Consider the following 17522-nt stretch of genomic DNA (forward strand, 5'->3'; position numbering starts at 1 on the left):
GTGCAATTCAACGTATTGACACCTATACAATAATTGCTGCACAAAATACACCTCAAATACATTGATATTTTACTGCCTGTTGGTTTATCAACCACTAAATGTACTTTAATGCATACCAGAATACTTGAAAAGGAACTCTGTCTACCTCATTAAATTCAAACACCATTTTCCACTGAAGAGAACAGCTTTATTTATATTATCTATGATGAACAAAATATAAAACCCCACCAAAATAAGAGAAAAAAATCATGAATATCTGTCGTGGTGTCCTATGTGCGCCTGGAAGCGCTGGCCCATGGGCTAGCTCAGAGTACGCACCGCGGCTCATGCGCTCTGGGTCGGGGCGGCTAGTCTCACTAGCCACCTCCTCCCCGTGAGTACTTGGTTCCCCACACCCAGTGTAGGACAAGCTGTTCTTGGCGACCATGGTAAGAAGGAGGACTCTCTGAGGAGGGTATAAGTCTTTTATTATAGGGGAGACCTGACAGGAGCCCCACACCTGATTGCTGCTGCTCAGTAGAGCCCCAAACAAAGCTTGAACCTGAACTTATAAATGGGGGAGGACCAGGGAGTGGTAACAGGGCAACAACAATCAACATAACTTGGGGTGGAACTGGGGGGTGTAACCACAGAACAGGGGAACCAGTCACAGGCAGGGAGCAGGGGATTTCCCAGGCACCAGCCTATCACTCAATGCCCTCCCTGGAACTTTCCAGAACCCAGGGAAGGGCTCCGAAATGATAAACAGGGTGTCCGAGGGTAGAGAGAGAGGATTGACAGGGACAGGGACAGGTACAGGGTAGGGTGATTGACAGACAACAGAATGGTTATATAACAGGCATGGGGGGAAAAAAACACTAGGAAAATGGGGTACATGGAACAAACCTTTACAAAGAACTTCTAATAAAAATACAAAACTGCTTACTTAAAATACATAAAAACTTGACAAAACAACTCTCACACCACCACAAATATCAGTAAAAATGTTGACACTGAATGCATTCATGCTTTTTAGATCTATAATTTCTACAGAATGGACCATTTTGAGAAATCAAGGAGCATTACAAAAAGCTTTAACTGCATTGTCTTTGAGAGAAATATATGTGCTCTATTCACAAGCAAATATTTTAACATATTTCTCTCAGATGACAAAATGTCATGTTAATGATTACAGTGGAATACAAAATATAACATATTACATCTTTGTGAAAAATGCATATTATATGGCTCTACGCAAGACATTTACTATATGTATTATGTTGTATTAATTGTTAATGTTGTATTAATGTTTGATAGTATAGTAAATATAGTTTTGTAATTAAAGTGTAGCTTTCATATGCCAACCACAGGAAAACGTAAATCTTTCAGAGAAAATAAGAATTTCCTACTTCCTTATCAGAAGAAACCAACTCCTCCTGCCTCTCTCAGCCTTGAGAATGCCACAGAGATTAAAGGAAAAAAGTGATACTAACCAGAGACAGTTCTTTGTTTAAATAGAGTTTATGCATCATGTATGAAATACATGAATATTCAACAGGCTATTGCTTTTAAGAGATGGTCCTTTGTTAGCAGGGGTCCTTCTTCAGAGCTTTTTGCTGGGGGAGGCACCCAGATGTCTGTAACTTTGTTTTTTATTGTCTCATATTGTCCTAACTCTATTTGTTCAATTTTTTACTCTAATTCTATTTTTATAACCATCTTATTTACTATTAAACTTTTAAAATTTCAAAAACAAGTGAATAGCATTTTTCACATCTTTATAGGGTGAGACGACACTGCCTCCAGCAGATATATGCTCCTTGATTCTAAGTGCAGAGTGCTGGGAGATTTTTAATTATCAGGAAATAAAATGCAAACTGAAAAGGGACACCAAAGCAAAAGGAACCACATTTATACAAAATAAGGTTGGCTATAATTTATTAACAAATAGGCTTTATAACATTTGGCTTTAGTAGACTTTTTGTATCCAAGAACATTGTCTGATGAAGTTTGATGACCAAACATTTTCACCTAACTGTCAAATATGCAGTAGTGTGGATGCAGACTTGGATGTTGTGTTGCCAACACTCAGGGAGGCTAAGAAAGCTAATTTTGTGCCAAGTATGTAAACAATGTTGTGAAATTTCTAGAAGCTTCATATGTTTAGCATCTGTGCAGACCAGGTTCCTGCAATAAATCTGGTGTGTCTCGGCCAGAGCAGATATACTCGGTGTGCACACTGAAAGCACAGCTCATATGAGCACAGCTAATCCTACATGCTGAGACCAGATGAATTTCCTGCCACCAGGATGGCCATCTATAAAGGGCAGCTTCTTCCATTCCTCCCTGGAAAATTCTCAACTAAAATACAGCACTCCTGTCACCACTGAGCAACCTAAAACTGTTATAAGTAGGAAGCATGAAAATCTATAAGCCTGAAGACTGTTTAATATAAACACTCAATCAGCACATGAAACTTCTGGGGAAATGAGCACTTAACTGCAGCAGCCTGACTGTCCTGGTGGATACTTCTATAAACAAATCTGCAAGTGGTCCTTGAAACTGAGAACAAATTTTAAAAATTGGTATGTAATTTAGGATTCTATTTAAAAAACAAATTTATTTATTTATTCTACATTGTATTTTATATAACGTAACAATAAAATAAAATTGAAAGTAAATATTAACTGAATAATTTTTTCCATAATCTAGCATTATCATTGTCACATAAATTTTGTCCTGAGTCTTCTTAAAACAATGTAACTGATTTGTGTTGAGCACTGACTGAAAATATACTATCTATTACAGTAGTTTCAATTTTTTAAAGTGCTGAAAATAAGAATTATTTCTAGTTTTATGCCAGCATTTGACTTTTAGATTCGAGTGACATGCCAGCAACTGCAGATCAAGTACTTTTCATCTGCCATTGGCAGTTCAAGTCCTTGTACTTCATTCTATCACAGAAGGAAAGAGAAAAAAGAAAACAAAAGGAAAAAAATTTAAAAAACCATAACTTACCTTGCAGTAAATCATTACTGTTCAATGAAAAAAAAAAAAAAAAAATAGGGTGAAAGACAGAAATCACTGTCATATTTACTCACTGATTTTGGGTCTCAGAATACCTTTCCCTACGTGGCAATACCCCTTTGGTCAGTTGGGGTCAGCTTTCCTGGCTATGTCTCCTCCCATCCTCCCAGGCACCCCCAAGCTCGATGGCAGTGTGACAGCATGGAAGAAAGGCCGTGGCTCTGTGTAAGCCCTACTCAGCAATAACAAAAGCTTCCACTATCAACACTGTGTTCAGCACAAATCCAAAACACAGCCCTGTACCAGCCACTATGAAGACAATTAACCACAGTGAAAACCAGCACACACATTTTCTAGCGAGCAAGTGTGGATTGAACAAATTTCTAAAACATTGTTAGCTTATACTTTTTTTTTTCCTTTAATCCCCAAAGTGGGATGCTCAACTATAGTTTCTCAGCTGACAAATGTGTTTTCTCAACTGGGTTGATGGCAAGATATTAAAAAAATAGACACAAATGTGCAGATAACCTCTCTTTTGGAGAAAATACATAAATCCAGACTTGAAAATATTGATCCAAATTGCTAGTAATTAAAAGCTACATAGAAGAAAATAAATTTCATTACAAAGCTGTACACAAAAGGTAGAGCAATTCACATGTTACAAGTTACAAAGCAGCTTTATGAATGGGCCAACAATTATTTTATCAAGATCTTTACCAAACCACTTTTGGACCTTTGGCAAGTTTTATTCTTTTTGGAGAACAACAAATAATAGCCATCCAAGTTTATGTACTTTGTTTTCATGTGCCAAACCTATCCAAGAGCACACAAAACATGCTCCTAGAACTGGCAGTTCTTGAGATATCAAATACATCAGATGCATCATTTAGTCCTCCCAAGTGAGTGCAATTTTAGTAGTCGCAATTGCAGGAAGTTTTAGAGTCATGGTCAGATGGTGCTACAGCGTATTATTTTGAATTCAAGATGTCACACAGCTAATAGAATTTAAGTTTAGAAATGCAGAGCATTTATTTTCAAGGCACCAGATCCCTTTCACTCTGAGCATAGAATACATATTTTCAGGATGACTATATCATTACTGGACTGATGAGATAAAACAAGAAAATAACAAAAGTAATACGGAAGCAAAAAGACATTATTTATTAAAAGTAATTTAATAAAATGTCCTCAGCTAATTTAAATACATGCAGGGGTTATGTATTTTGCTCTATTTTCTGAAGAAGAAATTCAACTTGTAAATTTAGATTTGGCTGTCCTTTCTTTGTCTTCTTACTGAGTATTTTAAAAGCTTCCATTTTCTTTCTCTTGTACAAACGTTGAGCTTCTTCTCTTTGTTTTTTTCTTTTTTCTGCTTCCTGAAATTAAATACGTTGATTATTAAATAATTAGAGACATTCTGTGACTGCGAAAATATCGATAAGCAATAAAGTTCATTTTTGTATAGGTACTGGCAATTAGGTACTGTACTGCCAATAGAATTGCCATTTCTTTAAAGTTGAATCCGTTTTTTCAGCACGTGCTGCAATCAAAACAAATTATACAGCCTCAAGCTTCAAGATAAAAGCCAAATTTTCTTCAGCAAAACATCCTACAATAAGGTTTGCTGCTGCAATACATAGTACTTCCTTTCTGTGAAATGTGCTCCTTGACTACTCTCCTTAAATGACAAACAGGCAAAAATTCCCCACTTTGTCCTCTTGAGTGCAAGAAAGAAAAAGGTGATGCAGCGGCTCCCATGTGAATATCTTGCCAATCCAGATGTGCTAGGATCTTGGACACCTCTGCATGGGATAGGCTGATAGGATATGGGACATATCTGGACCATGAATTAGGCAGGTTTGCAATACTAGGACAGCATTATCTAGGGAAAATTAATCCAGACCAAACTACTAGTGACCTGTCCTCAAGCAACACATGCTGCTGTCTTTATTTTTAAGAGAGATGGAACAAAACTACAAACACTAATCCAATTTTCACCTGTAAAACCTTCCATGAAGCACACATGCAACCAAACTACTAATAATGGAGTATTAGTTATATATGGATGGACTATCAACACTATATAGATAATCACCACAATGTTATGCTCCGATTTTATCCAACATCTCATACCCCCTTCTCTAGTGCTGTAATTTTACTCAGTAATTTGGGCAAACATCCACAAGCCAGATAAACAGCTTACTTCACTTTTATCGCGTCCTCCGAAAATATGCCAGACATCACAAATCAGACTGAAAGACTGCTTCAGTTCATTTGGATAATTTCTTCTCATAAAGTTTTATTTGAAATGCAATGCCATGCTGATCACATAGGCAAGCTTTTCTGCAGAATGCCTGAACAGATAATAAATTATGCATCATATTTTTGCTTTCCACAGTGTAGATGGCTTCAGTGATGTACAAAAACTAGTAAGCATTGCTCTCTGATATAAAATTTACAGGACATAAGGAAAAATTTCTGAACAGAAATGTAAGAGGCTGCAGGAAAAAAAACCCCCAAAAATCAATTAAATACGCATATGCAAAAATATGCACAAATAACCCCTCTCCATTCAGAATCCTTGAATTATTTTACCATAATGACTAATACAATTCATTCCCCCTTTTTTAAAAAACACAGAGCAGCATCAGCTCTAACTTACCTGTAATTCACTTCCTATCTAATAATTTATCTGCTGTTCAGCATATTCTTGTAAACAACATCCAGTTAAGCTACCAAGCAAATGCTTACTTCAAAGCAAGAACATACACCTTACTTACTAAGTTACAGTTGCTAGTTACACTCATTTTTTGTGAACTTTACTAAATCCTAGCTTTATTTGGGCCAAAAAAGGCCTTTGAGGAGGCCAAAATTGTGTCATCAAGCTTATTTCTCGTCCCAAGATAAGTAACAGCAAATCAAGTGTTTGCTAATACACCTGAGGTGAATTACATACTTTACTTTTTCATCATGCTCAACTTAAGTACTCCACCAAAATGTTTACTGTTATTGGGGCACTTAGTTCCTGTTTTGCCTAATTATCTTTAAGGAAACCAAAAATGCCAACACCTGCATTCAGGCAACTTCTATGTGCTGCTCAAAGAGAACTCCCTGCAGTCTTGCTGGTGTTTTGCTTGTTCCCATCTTCCCTAAATAAGCTGGTTCATAACATTAATTTCTTTTGACACAATCTAATACGTGCTAACATGCAAAAAAGCAGCCATCAGCTGAATAACCATGTAACTCATCCAGAATCACAGATCAGGTTGCATAAAACTAAATATAGCTGAACTGAAGAAACAGTATGTTTTATACAGCTATATATTTTATATTTATACAGTAGTTACTGAAATTTAGTATGTCACCAGGAAGTTACACAACTTAAACAATGTTACACCATGTGCCATTTTTACAGTGCAACAAAAACAAACAATGTCCTGGGAGAGAAAAAAACTAATTAAGTAAGGACCTCTCAACTTAATAATTCAAGTAAGCTATTTGACAATGATATTACAATACATCCTGTAAAATAACTCCAATTAAATTTGAATGAAGGGAATTACTGAAAATTTTGACTGTGAATACTATTACATTTAATTGTTTCACTGTCAGTCAAAGTACATTAAAAGGTAAAATGAAGACTGCATTACAATAATGCCATAAGAAACAGGAAGGGTATTTCATTTTTATCACAAGATGAAAATGTTATTGCTATTACTTCCCCTTCTACAAAATTTAAGAGGTCTAATGTAATCCACTGGGGTATGCAGATGAAGCTCTATGCTTTTCTTGATGTATCAGCTGACACAATAAAACCCTGCTATCGGCAACTACAAGATAAAAATAGTAAGAACAAAGAAGATGACCCTTTGAACGCCTGTGTGCCTGGATACCACTGTCAAGCTGAAAAAGACTGAAAGAGTTTCAATATCTCCTATGGTCAGACGAAGACTGAGAGGTAGAAATGGTATTAATCTAGATTTTGTTTAGAATCAAGAAAGAACCCTGTTTAAGATTTACCTCTTTCTTTCTAGCCTGCTCAGCCTTTATTTTCTCATACTCTTCTTTTGCCTTCTGATTGGATGTTTTATTTTTAAACTTCACCTGAGTCACACCTGACCTAGAAGAAAAAGTACACAATCTTGAGACACTTGATTATCATCAAGCAGACATAACCACAGACACCACAGTCACTGCAGAATCACAGTACAGTCTTCCACTGCTTCTTACATATTCAGGGAAGTCAGCTACAAATACAGGTTCTGGAAGACTCATCCTTCTACACTGAATGGATTGTTTGCACCACTCTTACATAATACCCAACACCACTCCAGGCCATGCATGAGCAGGAAAACACAACATACTAAACTTCTTCAATGCCAAATGCACCTAAGATCAGAGCACACACAGCTTTTAGTAATGCATACACCTTATCTGCTGTATCTTCACATGGATGTTTCCTGAAGTTTAAAGACTGACTAAAAGTAGGCAGAAGTCCCCATCGTTCAAGCTCCTCAGAGCTAGAAAAACCTGAACATACAAGCTTAGAGCTGCATTCTCTCTAGTTCCTACACATGGAATCAACTGCAGAGAGACGAGAACATTTAGAAATACCACTCTCTTATGGAAAAAAAACCCGAGAATTTTTGCTTTATTCTCATCTCCATCAGGTGGCAATACTGTGCAATGACACCTCATTGTCTCGAGTACAAAACCAGTTACACTGCCATTTATTTTTCTAAAAACCAGGAAAAATATTTAAGACATAGTGGCATTTTTAGTAAAGCAAGTCACCACACTAAAGCCCATGTAAACTGTTAAAATCCAAAATATTTCTTTAGTGATGGAAAGAATTACTTTTTTAAAAGACATACTTTGAAAACTTACTCTGCTGCTGTATTAAGCTTTTCTTCTGATGACACTGAATCATCTGGAGTCCTCCGCCTCTTCTTCAGCTTTTCTTCCTCCGCAAGGTAAAGATGTTTCAAGTGTTCTGGATAGGTATCAGTAAACTGATCACCCTGTTGTGAATGCACTTGTCTTCTCTTTTTCAATAACTTCCTGTACTGTCGTTCAATCTTTTGTTTCCTCTGAAATGCAAATCCTCGTCCTGAAAGCATCAGAAAAAGGGAGTTAAACACCCCTCCACTAAAATAGTGCCAAACCATTCAATTTTTGTCAGGACCCTTTCAATCTGTTTTCCTTCCAAACTAAAAAAAAGACACTATGTGTGGCAACTTTAATAAGGACCTGTCATAAGTTCAAGGAAAAAACTGCTATTATTAGGTTGTTCCCTACTTCAGCATTGCAGCTTACATAAATTTACCGAAAATTACTGCCTAAAGCCCCGGGAGAGCATTGCAAACATTGCTACTTAATGCTCACTCACCACTACACACCTTTGCCAATGTTTTTTGAATCCAGTGAAAAAGTGTACTAACATTTCATTTCACTACTACTTTTGACAGCTTCTAAAGCAGTATCAAAATAAATTCCAAAATAAGCTCTGAAAAGCAGTCTCAAGAAACCACTGGTAATAATGCTGGCAGCAGCAGCGTGCAGCAACTGTGACAAAGGGAAAAAAGTTACTAAATCATCCTACCACTCTACATTAATAATCCACATCTTTTCACTTAAACAGTATTTTATTGCTACTAGTTTCTTTCTACACATGCCCAAGAACAGCTTTTCTACAGCTCCATTCCATAGAATGATTACTGCTTAAAGGAATGTTCAGACTTTGGTTGTTTCCATCTCGACCATTAAAGAAAACTTACGAAAGTTGAAGTTAAGCATTTTTTTTTTTCCCCCAATATCTTTTTTATTGCATTAGTCTTAAAATCTACTGAATTTCATAATAATCACTAAAAAAATACAGTTTCTAAAGGGAAGTCAAATTAGTTTCAACTTTTCTTTTTATTCTTTCTCCAAAACTACCGCTTCAGCAAAGTGGGGCTGAAGCCCGTGCTCTTTTTCCTATTCATTTTTACATCTGCAAAACTACCGAATGAATAATCTGAAGCTATTCTGAAACATTCCTCTTAAATGTACATCTTTCTAGGGAGCAAACTCAAAGCGAGTTCTAAATCCGAAAACCATCGCCACCTGAACCAGGGGCTGCATTCCCGAGCCCCAGGAGCTCCAGCGCACACAGGCCGCCCCTAGGCAGCCCTGAAACGGCAACACCGAGCCCACGGCCACGAACACTCAGAGGCGAGAGGGGGCTGCTAGGCCTGGCAGGGCTGGCCCCAGCCGGCACGCTCGAGTCGAGCCAGCTCGCAGCTGGGCAAAGCAGTCGGGCCTCCTTCGGCGCCCCCTCAGGCCCACCGGCGGCCCCGACTCACCCTCCTGGATGCTGCCGACGATGCTGCGCAGCAGAATGGGTCTGCATCTCCGATTTCGGCCGGGCCCGCGGGCCGCCGCGCCCGCCTTGGCCGCCGCTGGCCCGGGCCCCCCGCGCCACGCCGCCGACATCGCGCTTCCGGCGCTGAGCGCCGGGAAGACGTCACAGAGCTGCGCCGCTCCGCCGCCGAACCGCGCGCGTGGCCATGTCGCGGCCGCCACCTGCTCTTCCGGCCCAGCCGCCCCCGGCGGCGGCGGCGCGGGCGCTACGGCGCGCGGCGCGGTTCGTGCGACACGCGCTGCCGCTGTGCCGCGCGCACACCGTGGAGTTTTTCACGCGCGGGCTCTGGGAGCGCCTCGTGGCGCCGTGCCCCGACGCCGTGCTCGAGGTGCTGCGCGCGGCCGGGCCGCTGGCGCACCCCCTGGCGGCAGACTCGGGCGCCGCCGCGGCTCTGTGCGGTGAGTGGGGCGGGGGCGCGGGGGCGGTGGCGCTCGGTCGGGCCGAGGGAACGGGACGCGTTTGAGCCCGTCCCGCTTCAGACGGAGCGCAGCCCGCCTGGGAATTCCTCTCTCAGGTCTCGCGGTAGTGGCCCTTGTGACGATGGTCTCAATTTCATCCTGTTCATTTGGAAACGAAAATCCAAACTGCTAGATTTTTTCACTCTGACCGACTCCTGAAGAACACAATTAAAATGTAATAAAAAACCAAGTCAGACAAAACATGCAAAAACCCTCCACGAGTGGAAAGAGGTAACAGTTAAAAGTCCTCCAAATGTTGAAACTGGAGGTGCGGAGGACAGCTGGAAAAGGCTTAAACGCCGCCTTCCTGTGGATCTCTAATGGTGTCTCTGGCACAGGGAAGCTGCTGTTTTACTTCTGACGAGATCTATTTAAGAAGCACTTAATATTTTCAGTAATTTTCACGTAACCGAAGAGGAAGCCAGGTAGGCTGCTGGGTTGTTGAACGTACTGCAGTCCAAGTAGGAGGGAAACGTACCAGTAATGCTTCAGGCAGGGCACAGAAATGAAGATAAAGCATCTGAAAGCTGCGGTATTTGGGAGGACTGAGCCCAAGCGCAGAGATAATTTTCAAATACAAGCTGAAATCTCTGACAAAGCACGTAAGCTGAGAAAAGTCAGCGTCCTGCCAAAGCGTATGGAGCGTATGTAGTGCAGAGAGTGTTAGCTCTATGTGAAATGGTGCGCGAGGCAGGAAAGTGTGTGGAGTGTGAGAGAAGGGTCCACAAAAAGCAGCATGTGCTTTTTGGCATAGAAGACAAGCTAAGATAATGATTTGGACTCTGAAGGAGATTGAAGAACTGTGAATTGCTACATCGCTAGCAGCATTTCACTATTGAATCTAAAGACCTCTCAAAATATTAACTGTAAGACTCAATTTTAGAGGGGTATTTGGGAAAATCCCAGAGTTTATTTGTGCATGGAAAAGACACTGGATTATGAATTGCCTTCAAGAGCCAGATGGAGACAAGACAGTGGTCTGGTCACCAAGCAAAAGTGTTGGGAAGCAGGCTTAATGTTCTTGACAGGTAATGTCAGAGTCAAAACTGATTCAGAGCAACAGGATATAAAATTAAATGTAAATAGAGGCTGAAACAAAACTAACTAATTATTAGATTAAATCATTATAAAGAAAACAGTAAAGGAAAATTACTTTGCTCTAACTTGTTTCTATGGGAAAGTCCATGGAATGATTCAAACACTGAAGTGGTGACCTGTGGAGTAGAATGGGAATCAGGAAGGCAGAGTACTGTTTTGATAATGTACATTCAAAATGCATATTACAGAATCTAATGCAGAAATTACTGGAACAAAAAGACAATTTATGTCTAAAGTTAAGCATGTCTTTTTTAAAGAGTATGAAGCTTTCATGCTGTGGCTAAAATATGACATTTCTTCTTTGGTTTCTGCAGGGATTGTTTCTGCTAATTAAAAGAAAAAAGGAAGAATTGCCCTTTTTTTTCTGACTTTAAAATTATAATGCTATTTAACAGAATCGCCATAGTGGAGTGGGCATATGCTTGCTGATTTGTTGATTCATACCTTACTCATTTGACTGCATGGTATCTGTCCATCCAGTCATATGATGAAAATACTTCATAGTAGAATATGAGTTTTTCAGTGAAGATACCTGCCAACATCTACTTACATTTGCAAATTAATGCACTGCTAGCCTGTATTAGAATTAGGAGAGAGAGAGGGAAATGTAGTATCATATATTATTTGAGTGCATTAGTGCAACTCAATAATGTTAGGGATCAGAAACCAGCCATTAGAGATCTTGAAAACCAACATAGTCAGAAATTACTCTTCCTTGTTCAAAGTAATTTCATTGTAATGACCATGTAAAGGATGGAACTCGTGTTTTCGCTTGTACCCTTCAGGAAGATGTAAGATCTTTTTTTAGTTTCAGAAACTGATTGGAATACATCAAAAAGCTGAAATTTGCCATATTGCATTTTGTTTATCATGTCGTTGCTGTAAATTGGACACAGGCACAGACAAATATGTGTTTAAGTATTTTCATATTTTATTGTAAATTACTGTTTGTACTGTGATTCCAACTTTGGGGTGTATGTTTCTTTCCTCTGAAGATTTGTTTGCAAATGTATAGACTGACTGGTTAAAAGACATGCTAGATTTTCTCTTGTGAGCATCCAGAGTAGAAACGTGTCCAAAAACCTAACAATTTTAATATTCATAAATAATGCAAAGCTCACTAACTGCCATTCTGTAGCTTGAAGTTGTGCTTCAGATACCTTAACACAGTTGGTTCCTTTTTTTTCAGTTTTCAAACTGGTACAACAATTTAAGTTTGGTGGGAGTGTTAGTATGGGTGGTACACTAACAATCTTCTACGAGACCCTGCTAGTTCTATCATGTTCTTCCATCAGATAATCAAGTTAAGGAGTGCTATAGAACATGGGTATTTCTGCATTGGATTTCAGATAAGTGGGATTTCTAAGAACAGTAATTATATTTTATGTCAACTGCTGAAAAAGTGAAAGCACATTTATTTTCTTATCTTTCTGTAATAAATCTTACAGAAGAGACATTGGAAAGTGAAGTTGCTGCTTCTTCCTAAAAGCTGTGGTCTTCATTTCTGGTCTCTAATATCCTCTAATATCCAGTCTTACCCTTCATGAAGACTACATTAACTAAAATTTGTTCAGACGAGAAAGTTGTTTGTGGAGAAATGTGGCTTTCTGTTTAGATTTTGTAACAGAGAAGTAAAGAAGTGCTGTGCAGGCAGAACCTATGTTAATTCTGGTCATAGCTTAGACAATATTTATACTTTCTTAGATACAAAATCTGTTTGCTGTGCTTGTGTCGGGGGCTTTCCCCGTTTTTCAGGTGGTTTCAGGGTCCTTTGCTCCCCTGCACAGCTCTGAGCCAAGCCGAAGGAAGAGTCGGAGTCTTCAGGTTTAGATTTTTCAAGGTTGCATACCTCATTTATTGTTCCTTATCTTACAATTTTCTCAGAGTCCGACAAGGTGTTCGCAGCTGCATGGACTCCTCACGTCTCCCTCCGAGCTGGGTTGTCCTTATCTTTTATACTAATTGCTGTGTATTTCTTATTTACTATTTCTTACCAATGTCTATCACTATTACTAAAAAGGTCATCTTTACTTTGACCCAATCCTCACTAACTGCTTTGTGCCACGTCACTGCAGAAATGAAGTGGGGGAAGGAGGAGGAAGAAGAAGGAGACAACGCCCCAGATTCTCCATCTTGTCCCCATTCACTTCAATGCTAGGAATCTAAAATTACTATTTTTTCACCCTGTGATAAGCTAAACTACAATTTTTCACACTCTTGTGGCCTGTAAACCTTCTCTCAGTGTAGGAAGTTTTTCCCATGGACTGAGATCAAAGCCAGTGTCTCTCTGAGTTCTCGGCTGGGGTCCCAGACCCCTCTGCCCAGGTCCCTGACCCTCCAGGGCAACCAAAGGAATGCCCTGGACTCCGACATGCTTGTACCTTTGTAGTGTCACGTCATGGAAATTTACATGGTTTGGGACTGTTTTCAGTGGATTGCAATATATGCATGACCTTTAATTGTGGTCATGCAAGGAAATTAAGAGCATTAGAGTTGAGGTCAATCAAAACAGCTGTATCCATTGTCATGCCAGATTCAGGAAAGCTATTGCACTAGGTATGTGCTTACTCAAAATCTACCTATGATACAAAAGAGAGACCAGGAGACTTTTTTCCAAATCTTTGGAACGGTTGGATTTCTGGACTGGTTGCCTTTTATATATTGAAAATAATTATGAATATATAAAAATTATTAGCAAAACTATGTAGAATTCACAAATAGTTTTAGATAAAATAGGAATTAGACCATACAAAACAAACTCAGAATTAATAAATTATTCATACTTATATGCTTAACTTAAAAATAAATGTACATTTTTGAAACTCAGTACTAAGTAATACCAAAATGAAGTATTTAATAATGAATCTAACAAAATACACATTGGACTCTAACTTTGGCCCACACCTGATTGGAAATAAAATTTAATTCTCCCAGTATTTATCAGTTACAAAGCAGCTTGGGAAGTATGTGAATTGAGTGATTCTGAATCCAAACGTTTCATATACTGAACAGCTGCATTCCTTAAAAAAACCCCTAGCTTCATATATTGGCAGATAGGACTGACTAGGACATGTATAATGAGCAAGTTTGTAAACAGAAGTGATAAATGTTGACTGAATTAGTATGTCAGTTATACTAAAGTAGGTTTGCTGAAGCAACAGATTTTTTCACATTTACACTGATTCAGCTAAGAGCAAAATTTGACCTCAGGGCAATACAGCTGAAGAAAAAGAATGAGTTTTCCCACTTAGGGAAGGAAGATAAATGGCCAGTTGTGTCTGATACTAAGTATTTATTTGCTGTAGTTCTCTGTCAGCAGTGTTAGAGAGCTGTTAAGCACTGTTTACAAAAATCTTTTCCTTTTCTTTTATGTGCAGATGATGACGTCTTTTCTAGTGCATTTTGTGAAAACTCTGAGAAGCTTATCAATGTACATTTGTTTGCCCTGGCTGCTGAGTATTATTCTTTGTCCAACCTTGGAATCTGTACCCCGTTAGAAGATGTGCTTGAAGCACTGAAAGGAGACAATGAAGGAGCAACGGGTATATTTACATTTGTATTTTAATGTTTACTTATTCATTGTAGGACTATAAGAGAGTTTTGGTTTCGGAGTGTGGTTTGTTTTTGAGGGTTTTTTCCTACATGATCCTCAATTCCATTTTCATTTGTTCTTGGATAGTTTCTTTAGTATCTTTGTTGACTGTGACAGTCTCTCTCTCTCTCTCTCTCTCTCTCTCTCTCTCTCTCTCACTCAGAGCCCCAGCTCCGTTTTTGCCTCGCCGAGCTTGAGACAAACCACAACTGGAAGGATTTTTCCTCAGGGCCCCAAAAGATCCTAGATGTAGCTGTGAACAAACTGTCTTTAGACAGAGCAGGTGTCCATCGATGGCAAAGGAAGGTCTGCACTTGTTCTGGGGGGAATCAGGGCTTTATTCAGTCTTTCTCCTGTGGTCCTGCCCCCACCTGGGTCAGGAGCCCAGTCCCTGTCCCCCAGCCAAGAAAGGGATTTCCACATGCTTTTCTGGCTTATGTCCAGGGGAAGAGGCTAAACGCGGGGACAAGCCACTACCCAATCAGGGATAAGGTGGGAATGGAACAAAGTTGGGTTGCATTCCAGTGTGCGAGAATGGGTGCGGAAAAGGGGCAGGGACAAACCTCGGGATGATACATTTTCCAGGGGAACAGGTGCATACAGGAGAGACCATTACAGAACCCAATATAAAAATGAAATACAATATAAACCCAAATTATACACAGCAACAGTTTACAAAATGGATTTTCTTGGTAAAATTTGAGTATTTGGTAGCTATAGATCGATCATGGGGTTCAGTTTAAAACGGGATGGGACAGAGAAGCAGGCACATCACTATTTGACATGCCTTGTTAATTCTCTTTGTTTGTTTTGTTTCTGAGCAGCAAGCATCATAGTCACTACTCATGCTTTTCTTAGAAGTATCACCCTAAAATATGGCAAACATTCGATGTCTTAGAAAAGAAAGATTTTATTAATTCTGTATTTTTGGGAATAATGCCAATTATATGTCATAAAACAAGAGTAATTTCATTTTCTGTAATTAAAGGAATTGAATTAAGATGCTCTTAAACTGGCATCAAGTTGGACATTGGGAATCTTATCCTGATTATAATTTTTAAATCAGATGATAAACTGACATTTATCCTTACTTAGACTGCTGTCATTTTCAGTGCAAATGTGCTATTCATGGATTTGTCTAGATTTGTCACTATCTTTGAGATTTCTCAGTAGTTTTTAAGAGACAGACTGAGCCACTCTCTGCCTTTGCCTTCTAGTACCTTTTATCTCTGGGATGCATTAAAACTCCTGACATTTCTTATCCTAAGTGATAGCACCATTATACAAGTGTTGTTCATCTCTCCCATTTTCTACAGTGATCTGTTTCCAGTGTTGCCATTTTTCATGGTTGGCTTCCTAGGTTTTTTTTGAAGTACTAGAATGCCATTGCTGAGATACTCCTTATGATTTGTAGTGCATTCCTCTTACTTTCTGGCTTCTTTCGTTATGCTCTTAGTTCATCAGATACCCTTTTTTCTTCCTTGAAAACTGTATGATGCTTTTCTTTCCGACTAGCTTTTTATCTATTTTCATTTTTACTATATCTAATTCCCCATGTTCCTCTTAATTTTCTGTAATTCTCTAGTTCTACCTTCTTACACTTGTACTAGAGTTCATACCTGGATTAACTTTCTTAACCAAAACTTTGAGGATTCTTTCATAAGTTTGTCATGCAGAATGGAACATCAGGAATTAGGAAATTGGTGAATATTTTGTTCTCTGTGTGGCAGCAGTGATGCTTGGTTGGGTAACTGGGGTCTGGGTTTGTATTTTTGCAGTACCTCTGAGTGTACTTCTTGGGAAGAATAAAATGTGTTCCAAATATGTACAACAGAATTATTATTCAGAACCTTTGTGGTGAATTGGCAGTAAATATCAGTTAAATTAACTTAATTGAAGTTCCTGGTAATCATTTGGCGGAGGCAAAATGCCAGCTTAAGGATTCATAATGTGCAAGTTGCCAAATGAAAGCTGTGATCTTTTAACTTTGAGCTATTTTAGATATTTTGGACTTATTTCTGTATTTCAGAAGATATGTTTGTTCCCTGACATGCTAAAGCTTGCAAGTCGAGAGAAATGTAAGTCCGAGAAAACTGGCAACTTTATGATGGTGTTGTGTGTCTGTTCTTTATGAGACCAGACAACCGCCGATGGCAAAAGGAAAGAACCTGCTCTCTCACCGGGGGAGTATCACAGCTTTATTCTGGAGTCCTGCTCCTGCCGGCTGGAGTTCTTTTCCGTCCGCCCTGGTGCCCGAGAGGGAGCTAGGCTCTGCCCATCCCGGGGCTTTTTCCCAGGGGGGATGGGCCCAGAGGCAGGGACAAGCCACTGCCCAATCAGGGACAAGGTGGGAGTGGAACAGAGTTGGGTTACATTCCAATGTGGGGGATGGGTGCGGCTGAGCAGGGGCAAACCACGTGATACAGTTAAAGGGGAACAGGGAAAAAACATTACAAATCTTATGAAACACAATATAAACCAAATTAATGCATTACAACAGCGTTGCTTATATTCTGAAAAATGTGCATCAGGATAATTCCATTTATGTTTCAAATACTTTTAGTATGTTTTCTTCTTCTAAGACAAAAAGACTTTTAAGCCTCTTCCTGCAGTTTGCCTACTTGCATGGTTCTGTAGCTTCTTTGCAATCTTAATGTAGATATATTGCTATCCTTCCTGGGAATAATTGGGAAGCACAAACATTTTAAGCGTATTGTGAACGCAACTACTCAGAATGGAGATCTGAGTCTGAATGGTGTTCCGCTTTGCTTTGTAGCCAGCCAGAAGTGAGGGTTGGATTGAGAGTACTCCACCTTTGCAGTATGTTTATGGCCAGGGTAATAATCATGCCATGCAGTGGCTGCTAATGAATCCATCTTTAAATCCCATGTGCTGGAATATTACTCTGTCTCAGAAGGGGTTTTTTGAGTATATAGTTAGTCCAGTTCCTCACTCTAGATCAAGT

At 39.3% G+C, this 17522-nt stretch overlaps 2 protein-coding genes across 4 annotated transcripts in view; one reads left to right on the forward strand and one right to left on the reverse strand.

The window, feature by feature from the left end:
• Positions 1-4010: 4010 nt before the first annotated feature.
• On the reverse strand, positions 4011-9496 carry CCDC59 (coiled-coil domain containing 59). The gene is made up of 4 exons (XM_040063089.2): positions 9351-9496; positions 7894-8116; positions 7027-7126; positions 4011-4382 (listed from the first exon to the last, which is right to left on the reverse strand). The coding sequence occupies exons 1-4, from the start codon at positions 9478-9480 to the stop codon at positions 4221-4223; spliced, it is 615 nt and encodes a 204-aa protein (XP_039919023.1). The 5' UTR covers positions 9481-9496; the 3' UTR covers positions 4011-4220.
• A 1298-nt stretch (positions 9497-10794) lies between these two features.
• The window catches only part of METTL25 (methyltransferase like 25), a 56879-nt gene continuing 50151 nt past the window's right edge, over positions 10795-17522 (forward strand). For 2 of the 3 annotated variants that reach the window (XR_005700690.2, XM_040063330.2), the window contains exons 1-2: positions 10795-10895; positions 14343-14507. Coding sequence is in view for 2 of the 3 variants with exons in the window: in XM_040063330.2 (XP_039919264.1) it covers positions 10883-10895; positions 14343-14507 (178 nt within the window). In the remaining variant the exon portion in view is untranslated. Of the gene's footprint in view, positions 10896-14342; positions 14508-14720; positions 14864-17522 lie in introns of those variants that run through there. The other variant, XM_040063331.2, reaches the window with a different exon arrangement.

Source organism: Hirundo rustica, chromosome 4 (assembly GCF_015227805.2).
Source record: "Hirundo rustica isolate bHirRus1 chromosome 4, bHirRus1.pri.v3, whole genome shotgun sequence".
NCBI classification, from domain to species: Eukaryota; Metazoa; Chordata; class Aves; order Passeriformes; family Hirundinidae; genus Hirundo; species Hirundo rustica.

Excerpts from the sequence above, each read along its gene's own strand:
- CCDC59 (XM_040063089.2), bottom strand. The coding sequence starts at position 9,480 with ATGTCGGCGGCGTGGCGCGGGGGGCCCGGGCCAGCGGCGGCCAAGGCG. Across the intron at positions 7,127-7,893 it reads AAGCTTAATACAGCAGCAGA|GTCAGGTGTGACTCAGGTGA; the intron begins GTAAGTTTTCAA and ends TTTTTCTTCTAG. Across the intron at positions 4,383-7,026 it reads AGCAGGCTAGAAAGAAAGAG|GAAGCAGAAAAAAGAAAAAA; the intron begins GTAAATCTTAAA and ends ATTTAATTTCAG.